Source organism: Musca autumnalis, unplaced genomic scaffold, assembly GCF_047663935.1.
Source record: "Musca autumnalis isolate F117 unplaced genomic scaffold, ASM4766393v1 scaffold_5, whole genome shotgun sequence".
Taxonomy (NCBI): Eukaryota; Metazoa; Arthropoda; class Insecta; order Diptera; family Muscidae; genus Musca; species Musca autumnalis.
This window is the reverse complement of record NW_027412088.1, coordinates 85,096,087-85,107,010: the sequence shown is the minus strand read 5'-3', so window position 1 is coordinate 85,107,010 and position 10,924 is coordinate 85,096,087. Positions and strand designations below refer to the sequence as shown.

The 10,924-nt window shown below is 40.1% G+C and overlaps 1 protein-coding gene across 1 annotated transcript; it reads left to right on the top strand.

Annotated features, from left to right (window-relative positions):
• Positions 1–403: 403 nt before the first annotated feature.
• Positions 404–3,303, top strand: LOC141386678 (steroidogenic acute regulatory protein-like). The gene is made up of 5 exons (XM_073955597.1): positions 404–424; positions 2,369–2,521; positions 2,585–2,689; positions 2,754–3,152; positions 3,217–3,303. Exons 1-5 carry the CDS (start codon positions 404–406, stop codon positions 3,301–3,303), a joined length of 765 nt encoding a protein of 254 aa, XP_073811698.1.
• Positions 3,304–10,924: the final 7,621 nt, after the last annotated feature.

Sequence of the window (10,924 nt, the reverse complement as noted above, 5' to 3'; positions counted from 1 at the left end):
ATATTGGTCCTGGGTTTTCCTCCGTCCCGGCTCGGACCAATAGAATTCGGAGCAGGCATTCCGGGATATGCTGCTCCCAACACAGAAAAACGAAACAAATACGAACATGTACACACTGAGGTGGCAGCCGCTGGCCGGAACATTGGTTTTTTGTTGTTCCGGGTCAATCCGGTACGAAAGAACCCGCTGCCGTGGGATTGTTATTCGTTAGTACAAATTACAAACAAATTTTATTCAACACGTTTCATTATGTCAAGACCACTCTTCGAGCGCAGCTAAAAAAAAAATAGGAGTCATTTGTGCTCATAACCAATTGTTTTGCATTGAATTTCTTTAATATCAACAAAAAACCAAATTACCACTACAAACAATAACAAAAGTAACTGAAAGTAGAAGAAAAATAATGAGTGTCCGGATTATTGAGGTAAGAAAATTGCCGTGTGTGCGGATTACAGAGTCTACCATGTAAATATTTTAAGTGTCAGGATTGCGGCGTTGTCCGGATTATCGAGACTATACTGTATACTAAAAATTGTGATCAAGACCCTAAAAATACATAAAATCGGGAGATACCCTTATGTGGGAGCTACATTAAAACATTGACCTAACTTTATAATTCTTTGCCAAATATTAGATTAGCCAATAATTGAACATATTAGAAGATTTTATCTTAATCAAACAAGAAATGTAGATAAACCATCAAAATACTTCATATTTTTAAGGGTACCCATTTATGAGGGCTTAGAAAATACATACCCCTTATATCCCTTAATATTCACCAAAACTGTGTTCCCTTTTTTTGATTGAGGCGTAAACATTCGGAAAACATTAGAGCACCTAATGCTCCCCTGAATTAATCTGCCTCTTTTGGGATCTCACCTCACTGTGCCACGGCTTAACAGCTGAGCTGTTCAAACCCGGAGTCGACACGCTGATAAAGTGTATGCATCAGCTAGTTAGTACCACCTGACAGGAAGAACGCGTACCCTAAGACTGGAACCTGAGGAGCATCCTGTGTCCCGTCCACAAGAAAGGGGCATAAGTCTATTCCTATTCTAAGGCCTATGGTCAACGAACAAATTGGGCGATACCAATGCGTCTTTATACCTAGCAAATCCTACATTGTCTAGATATTTACCCTGCGGAAAATCCTGGTAAGAGATGCAGATCAACACATATCATCTGTTTGTCGATTACGTTCAAAGGTATTCCAAGCCATGTCTGAATTTGGAATCCCCGCAAAGCTCATTCGGCTTTGTAAGATGATACTAACTGATACTAGGTCCACTGTTAAAATAGGAAAGAACATCTCCAAAGAGTTTAATACCAAAAGAAGTTTCAAGCAATGAAACAGACTTTCGTGTGACCTATTCAACATCCTGCTGGAAATGACACAATTTACACTAAAAGCCACATGTTACTTGCTTATGCTGACGATATTGACATCATGGGTCGAACAGTAAAAGAAGTAACTGATGCGGTTAAGAAGGTTGAAAGAGAGTCTGCTAAAGTGGGTCTGGCAGTAAACGGCGGTAAGACGAAGCTGGTGGTATAGACGAGAAATGTCCATAGTACTTGGACCGAACAACTTTGGAAGTTTGTTCATATAACTTTGAGGTAGATAAAGGCTTCGTCTATCTCGGTACCGCCAAAAACACAATAAACAACATCAGTTATGAAATAAGAATTGTATTGGCCAACATATGCTACTTTGGCTTAAGTAAGCAGTTTAAAAACAAAGCCAATCCTTGTCAAACAAGAATAACACTTTACAAAACACTGATACTATCCGACAGATCTACGGGACAATATCGAGCTGTATCGATACGATATCAGCCCGCCAAGTTCCTTGGTCTACTGCACTGGAGTTTTGGGGTCCAAAAGAGAGTCATAGAAAAACAAGAAGTTGAGTATTTCATATTTATTCAATAATATAGGGGGGGGGGGGGGGGTACATTTACCTTTCTTTCCTTAGAGAGAGGGAGAGAGAGTTGTTATACTCAGAGTGGCAGTTTTGCTGATTTGTCGGGCGCCAGATGTGTCACTGCAACCTTTATTGATTACTTGCAATGTCAGATGTGTTAATTATTTTTCCGATTATGGCAAACACTGTCTTAATTCATAGGAAGTGAATAAATTATGCATACAGTCAGGATTGATGTAAGATCAAAGACTTCAATTCTGTATTCAACAATGATATCAAAGAAAATAAATTTGAATTGGCAATAAAGTTTCAGCAGAGTAAAGAAATTCATGGATTTTAAAAACGACTGTTCAGCACTTCAGTTCAATTTCGGCAATGGTAAGGGTCAGAGAGGTTGCAAGAAATAATCCAATTTTTTTTAACATTAACAATTTCATATCATAGGAAGAAGAATATCATCGCCAGGCCTTGGAGTGTATACGACGAACCTATGGCTTCTTGTGTGACAACGATTGGAAGCTGGAAAAGGTGACCAGGCGCGGAGAAAGGATCAGCAGCATATATCGTGAAGGATATGGAAAGATCTATAAATTAACGGTGGGTAATATTCAGCTGCCAATAAGAAATTCCAAAAGAAAATTAAATTATTCTCTTAAATAGTGTAGTTTAAAATATCCCGCCAAAGCTTTGTGTCGTGAAATTTATGATAATATTGAAAAGGTGCCGACATGGAATCCCACAATGTTGGAGTCAAAAATTATTAAGGTGAATGAACATCTTAGGATAAGCCTCTCCTTCAGTAATAATCAAATTCCATTTGTTATTGCAGAAAATAAATTCCTACACAGAAATCGGTGTACAGGCTCTTAGCAGTGGTTCGGGTGGTCTTATCCAAAATCGAGATTTTGTGAATTTATGTTGTTGGCGTCTGTTGGTAAATGGTGAAATTACCGATGAAACAAGTGATGTTGTAGAGAACGAAATTGCATTTAATGACGAGAATCTCTTCGATGAACAGTGTTACCAGAAAAATGGTCGTGTTTGGTTTAATACTGCTGTCAGTATCGATTATGAGTATGCTCCGCCTATTCCAAAATATGTTCGTGGTGAAAATCTAGTCTCAGGATTTGCTGCCTTTGAAGTGCACGGTCATCCTGATGTTTGTATATTTGAATGGATTTTATGTTTGGATTTAAAGGGTTATGTGCCACGTTATATTTTAGATAAGGTAAAGTGTAATTGTATGTGTGTAATTTATTAAACTAATTAATTGAGGTTTTATTTCTTTCAAGTCCTATACATCCTTTATGTCGGAATATATGAAACATTTTCACAAGCATCTTGAGGAACTGAGGCAAAACCATACTAAAAAGCAATGAAATAAAGTGAAATATGTTTTTGAAAATATTTAAAAACAAGTAAAAAGGGTGATTAGTAGCGATTATATAAATAGAGATTAGTTTATTAAAGTACTAAGCTCCTTCGCCACGGTGTCCCAACTAAAACATTGTCATTTATTAAAAAATTTGCGATAAAAGTTTTGTATCCATATTTCGGTATGAAAATGTGACAAAGAACCAACGAAACACGTAAAAATCGGGAGTTACCGTTATAGCGGCATATCAACAATTCTCTGTAGGAATGTTTAACCTTTATATATAAGTGTTTTACAAACATTCCATACGGGAGGGTCTTGGAGAAGCACTCCTTCTCAGACCATAGGTATATAAGGTTTGAACTAACACGGCCGCCGCCGAAACCAATAAGTTTCCAAAACCAACTGGACAGAGTATGGAAAACTAATTAAAGAGAAGCTAGGGCAGGAAAATTATGAATGCCTAAGCACAGAAGACATAGATAAGAAAGTCAATAAACTAACGGAGATTATAGTAGAGTCATTCGAAGAAAGCTGTCCCCTTCGAGAGAGGACATCTGCCTACGAAAAACCCTGGATGACAGGAGAGATTCGTAATAAAGGAAAAGAGGTCCAGAGACTTTACAATAGAGCTCGACGAAAAAACAAGCTGTATTCTGGGACAGCTATCATACAAAGCTTAAAGAATATAACAAAGCGCAACTCATGGAAACTCTTTTGTGAGCAGGTTGACAGCGTTAATGATGTATCAAAAATCAAAAAGTTTCTATCGAAAACAAATACTCAAACCGAGATAATGGTAGATAATATGGGTAATAAGATGGAAACAATCGACGACACTTTAGGGCTTTTGATGAAGACACTTTTTCCGCCGAGCACTACGGCAAATGTAGGGATATCGGCAGATGGGGAAAATGCTACGGACGAAGCACCAAACATTGATGAAACAATGGTCAAAGATGCCATCAACAGTTTCAAACCTTTTAAAGCAGCGGGACCAGATCAGGTCTTTCCGGCCTTACTCCAAAAGGAGGTGGACTATATTTCGTCCAAATTAGCTGGTATCTTCAACGCATGCTTAAAATTTGTGTATACAAGACTATTAAGATTTCCAATAAGGTCAAATATCTGGGAGTAATCCTGGATAGGAACTTAAATGGAAGGATCATATCCAAGAACGAGCCAACAAAGCATACAGATGTTGGTAGAAGGGCCATATGCTCTAAATGGGGTCTCAATCCAAAGATGACACACTGGCTATACAAAAGCGTAGTTAGACCCATCCTAACATACTCATCAGTAGTCTGGTGGACAGCGATGGATAAAAAATGTAATATAAAAATTCTACAAAAATTCCAAAGAATGTGCTGCTTAGGCGTAAGTGGTGCTATGAGGACAACACCAACGAGGGTACTAGAAACTATTCTATACATACACCCAATAGAAATTCAGATAAGGTATGAAGCTGCCGTCGCAGCCATAAGGCTGAAGGCGACAGACGAGTGGATCAAAAAGGACCACGTAACATACCATCAAAAAATTCTACAGGTAACAACGGCGGAGTCAACCTAACCTTCCATACGGGACAAGGTAGACTGCTCTCATATCAATGAGTGCACCCCGATTCATATTAGCTCAATGATATGGGACCCACTGTTTATTGCCGAGTCCGAATGGTGTGTCTTAAGACACATCTTGTAGAGAAGTTTTACATGGCTGAAATACTCAGAAAATGTCGCCAACATTACTAAGGGGTATTTTGCAACCGTTGAAATTTTTTTGATATTGCCTGGCCGCGGAATCGTACCCACGACCTTCAGTGTGCAAGACAGGTGTGCATACCATTGCACCTTTAAAATACCAAAAATCGGGAGGTACAATTCTATGGGGTCTATATCAAAACGTAAATCAGTACTGAACAATTTTTAGGAGAAAGTTTTGTAGCCCCAACGAAGACTAAATCCCAAATATCAGCCATTTCGGCATGATAATGAGGCAAAAGCCTTCAAAATACCAAAAATTGATAGGTACCGTTCTATAGGGTCTATATCAAAACGTGCACCTGTTCTGACAAATTTCTTGGAAATTTTCAGCCATTTCGGGGTTAAAGTACCTAAAATCGGGAGGTGGAAAAGTTTTGTATCGAAGACTAAATACCAAATTTCATCCATGTCGGTGTTATAATGAGGCTAAAACTATTGAAATGCCGAAAATCGGTAGGTACCGTTCTATAGGCGCTATATTAAAACATGGACCTATTCTGACAAATTTCTGGGTAAAAGTTTCGTATCCTCAAAGAAGATTATATAATTTTTCAGCCATTTCGGTGTGAAAATGAAGCTAAAAGCTTCAAAATACCGAAAATCGAGAGGTACCGTTCTATGCGGGCTTTGATATAGCCGTAGACCGATATAGCCGATATCAAATATCCTAGGAGTAATAGCTACATTTGTACCAAATTATAAAGCTCTATCTTAAATATTGCGAGCTGTATCTTGATGTTAACAGACGGATGGACGGACTTGTTTATATCGACTTAGAATTTTATGCTGATCAAGAATATATGTGTAATTTCAATTTCAATTTATTACAAACTGAATGACAATGATACCCTCCATACCTATGGTGGAGAGTATAAAAATCATTGAAATTACTTACATACATACATGGCTGGTTATAACAGCTGGATTCATAGAGAATCGGTAAGTACGCTGGAAGATTAAAGAGTTACAGCATATCGAGTGGCCTCAGTCTAAGGCCGCCATCAGACAATCTGCTTTTTCACATGTATGGGATCAGCTGTTCTGTATATTAGTATACCCAAAGTGACTACATACATGTGAAAAAGCAGATGGTCTGATGGCGGCCTAAATGCAGGGCATGTATTGATTTTCGTGTTGTCAATTTATGCCCCGTATTAATTGAGGTGGAAGCTGTGTCCTGATCTGGAATAGGAAAAACACTCGCGCTTGCCTGTGGCATATGTTGTTCTTCTGCTGTGATCCAAGTCATTCACACTATGTCGGCATGTGTGACTATATACATAGGTGTGAATGATATTCAAGCCTGTCCGATGGAAACATTTTAATGTTTGGTCCTTTGTCGCTCTAGATTATTTTTTCAGACGTGTTAGGGTACGGAGGCCTTTAACAAGCCTTTCCACTGTGCAGAGTTGACGTACCACAGATCAGTCTATTAATTTTTATGAGAGGTGGACAAAATTTCTTTGTCGGTCAGCAGCTGCAGTGCCGTGTTCTTATACTTTCTTCTTATACTCGGCTGGAGGGTAGCCTGTAAGTCCTGGAACAGCGTCGTATGTAAAAAAACCAGTAAGGAAAGGATCAAAGTCGGGCGGGGCCGACTATATAATACCCTACACCACTGTGAATATGTAAAATATATATGGGAGCTAAATAAAAATCAGAACAGATTTCGATTTAAATTTTTCACATTTATTTGTAGACCAAATTCCGTCACATAGTCCAAATTTCATCAAAATTGGGCATATCGTGTTTCGTGCATCAAATACCTCAAATCGGTCGAAAATATATATGGGAGCTATATCCAAATCTGAACCGATTTCGATATGATTTGGCACAGTTATTTCTAGAGTAATCATCGTCACACATTCCAAATTTCATTGAAATCGGACAAATATAGCGTGTTTCGTGCATCAAATGTCTTAAATCAGGCGAAGATATATATGGGGACTATATACAAATCTGAACCAATTTCTATATAATTTGGCACACTTATTTCTAGACTAAATTTAATTGAAATCGGACATATATAGCGTGTTTCGTGCACCAAATGCCTTAAATCGGGCGAAGATATATATGGGGACTATATCCAAATCTGAACCGATTTCTATATAATTTGGCACACTTATTTCTAGACTAAATTCCGTCGCACACTCCAAATTTCATTGAAATCGGACATATACAGCGTGTTTCGTGCACCAAATTCCTTAAATCGGGCGAAGATATATATGGGGACTATATCCAAATCTGAACCGATTTTACCAAAATGAATAGCGTTCGTCCTTTGGCCAAAAAAACTATATTCCCAAATTTTCATGCGAATCGGACAATAAATGCGACCTGTACTTTGTTTACAAAGATACATGGACAGACGGAAAGACATACGAACATGGGAAAATCGACTCAGAAAGTGATTCTATGTATATCCATAAAAGGAACTATGGGTCTATCACGTTTCCTTTTGCATGTTACAAACTAATGCACAAAGACATAATACCCCTTTCCACAAGGTAGTGTGGAGTATAACAAGTAAAGAATGGTTAAGTTCGCCCGGGCCGGTATCATTAAGTTCGGCCGGCCCTCCACCATAAAACCAAACTAAACTGAACTAACTTAGTTTCCTTTCCTGTCCACAATTTAGGTAGAGATATTTAATTACGAGAAGTTTTGTGACCATTGGGAATCTCAACTGTCAAATTACAGCCATTTCGTTAAAAATGTAGCTAAAAATCTTGAAAATACCGAAAATCGAGACGTACCGTTATATTGGGGCTATAACAAACCATGGACCTATGTTGACAAATTTTGTGACCACTGACACTCGGCTCAAAATTGTAGCTTAAATCTTCAAAATACCGAAAATCGGGAGGTAACGTTCTTTATATGAGGGCTTTACCAAAACGTGGGCCGATAAAGCTAATCATCGAACATCGAACTTGCCTATAAGAAAAAGGCAATCGGGTGAAAAAAATATAGCGTTATATTAATTGTTGTGGACGCTAGGGTGATGAAAACAGAGGGACAGATGGGTAGATCGACTCAGTATTTTATCCTGATCAATAGGGTCACAAATGACTAGTTCATTGCGTTACAGACGGAAAAAACTTTATATACCCTCAATACAATGGTGGATGGTATAAAAACAATAGAAGAATACGAAGTCCTCCAAGTTGAAGTTGGGTACCGACTGTATTAGAACGGTGCCTTGATTATACCGCAGTGGACATTGTTTGGGTTCATGAACTGTAGCCAAGAAAAGTTTAAATCATATTACAATTATAGTGCTGGAGATACTATTGTAATAAGGCTAGAAGTAAGGTATGAAAGGGCCGAACCCACCAAACCATTTGGTATACAAACTAATAGGTGATCAAAGTCATATGTTCTTGGTTGTTGTTGTAACAGAATATGATATGTTTGTAAGTTCGTGATTGTACTTAATATGGTTCCGGGCAGGGCTGTTGAAAAGTTGCAGAGTTTCGTGCGGGCCTGTGCAGGATGCTGGGCAGATGTTTTGCACCGTATCATCAGTCTTTGCACTGTAGGAGTTTAGGAGGCTGTATCATTCTGAGCGTAGTTGAGCCAAAACTACACTGGTTTGCCGTGGCAGCTGACGCTACTCAGTTGCGAAAGATGGGGGATGTTCTCCGTGGGCCACATTCACACGATACTTGTTTATGGCATCTGCGACTGAATCTGTGCAAATGCTATTCAAACCAGCTTGAATAGGGACTTGATGACCTAGTTCCTATATCTCAGTTTTGCATATACCTCGCGTGAAAAAAGTTTGCAAAATCAGTCAAACAGGTGTTCAGGCCTTCACGAATTACATCAGAGAAGGTATTTGCCGCCAAGATGGTACGATCATTACGATTTCAATTGTCTGGAGGGGGTCGAATACAGGAGGTGTGGAGGTTAAACATTTCCGAATATATCACCCCACCTTGGTGAACTCCCTGTTTCACTCTGCGGAGCATAGAGTATTTAACAACATATAATTTATTATCCAATGTTTCACACTTGACCGGAGGCTAGTATGATGCTGAGGAAGTAACGTCTCAAGAGTCTCTTCTACGAGCGACAAAAGCGAATCCGGCCTGTACACTTGCTGGCGTCCTTGCCTGGCTTTAGTAGCAGGACCACCCTGCCCATTTTCCAGACTTCGAGTAAGATCTAGGTGGCTAGCGACAGGTTGGAGTTTCCGCTAGGACCTAACGCTTTAGATGATTTGGCGTTCCTGATGCCATTCGACACATCATCCATTGTAAATTGTAGTGGTTTCTCCTCTGTATGAAGAGGCACACTGTGACGTAGTACTCTTGTTTTCGCCCTGTCACTCTTGGGGTAATCGACAAACTGTCGATTAAAATATCTTGTACAACTCTTCGCATCAGTCAGCGTAATGTCGCCAAACGTGACAGAGGTTCTATCTTACTTCTTCCAGGATTCGGGAGTGACTAAACCGTTGCCCACAATTCGCTTATTGCGGGTCCAATTTTGAAACTTAGATGATTTAGCCATTTGTTCCGCTTATGCTCATCAACGAACTTGTTAACTTCCAGGGTCACGAAGCTCATCACGCTCATTTGCTAATCCCGCCGTATTTGCTGGAGATTACTGCATCCAAACTTTTTATCAATTCCGCCGCCTTCCAAATCGCGAAGATTTCAGCCTGGAAGACACTAAAATTGCTGTCTAGCCTGTAGGTGTACTTAAGAGATAGCCTTTCACAGTAGACGCCAGCCCCGGTACCTTCCTCCATCTTGGAACCGTCTGTATAAAAAGCCAGACCGTCCAGAGGGGGGTTACTGCGGTTCCAGTCGTCTCTACTAGGTATAACGACGTCTATATCCTCAAATCTCAGGACTGGTGATATATAGTCGCCCAGTTTCCCGCGTTGGTTCACATTTATACCTGATTCGTGCATGATACATCCATGCCCATAGACACAACCGCGCCAGAGATCCTGTTCATGCAGCCGTAGGGCACTGCGAGTTGCCTGACACTTAATGCTGAGACTCAGTGGTTTTAAGTTCAGCATTGCGTTCAGAGCAGCCTACGGTGTGCTCCTGTTGGCTCCAGTTATGAGAATCGCGGCAGCTCTTTGCACCTTGTCAAGTTTACTGGATGTCGATTTTTGGCGCAGTGAGTGCCACCAAACAAGAGAACCATAGGATAAGATGGGTCTAACCACGGTGTTATACAGCCAGTGTATAATCGATGGGTTTAGACCCCAACTTTTCCCAATAGAATTCTTACATGAATAAAGCGCAATCAATCCTCTCTTCGCCCGCTCCTCAGCATTCCTGTTCCATCGCAATTGACAGTCCAGGATTGTCGGATAGGGAGACCGCCGCAAGATCAGCTCCTTCCCACAGAGAGCCAAAACCCTCAACTGTCCGAACAAGAAAATCTCGTGACTTTTTGTTCAGACAGTTAATAACCTTGACACCCTTTCGTTAGAAGGCGCTGCCAAAATGTGGGCAGAAACTATGGCATATCGAAGACCAGTTTCAAAAAGCAACCAGTGACTGTCGCTGATTCTACCATTTGGGTCAACTCTGTTCTACCATTTGGGTCAACTCTGCCACCAAACAAGAGAACCATAGGATAAGATGGGTCTTACCACGGTGTTATACAGCCAGTGTATAATCGATGAGTTTAGACCCCAACTTTTCCCAATAGAATTCTTACATGAATAAAGCGCAATCAATCCTCTCTTCGCCCGCTCCTCAGCATTCCTGTTCCATCGCAATTGACAGTCCAGGATTGTCGGATAGGGAGACCGCCGCAAGATCAGCTCCTTCCCACAGAGAGCCAAAACCCTCAACTGTCCGAACAAGAAAATCTCGTGACTTTTTGTTC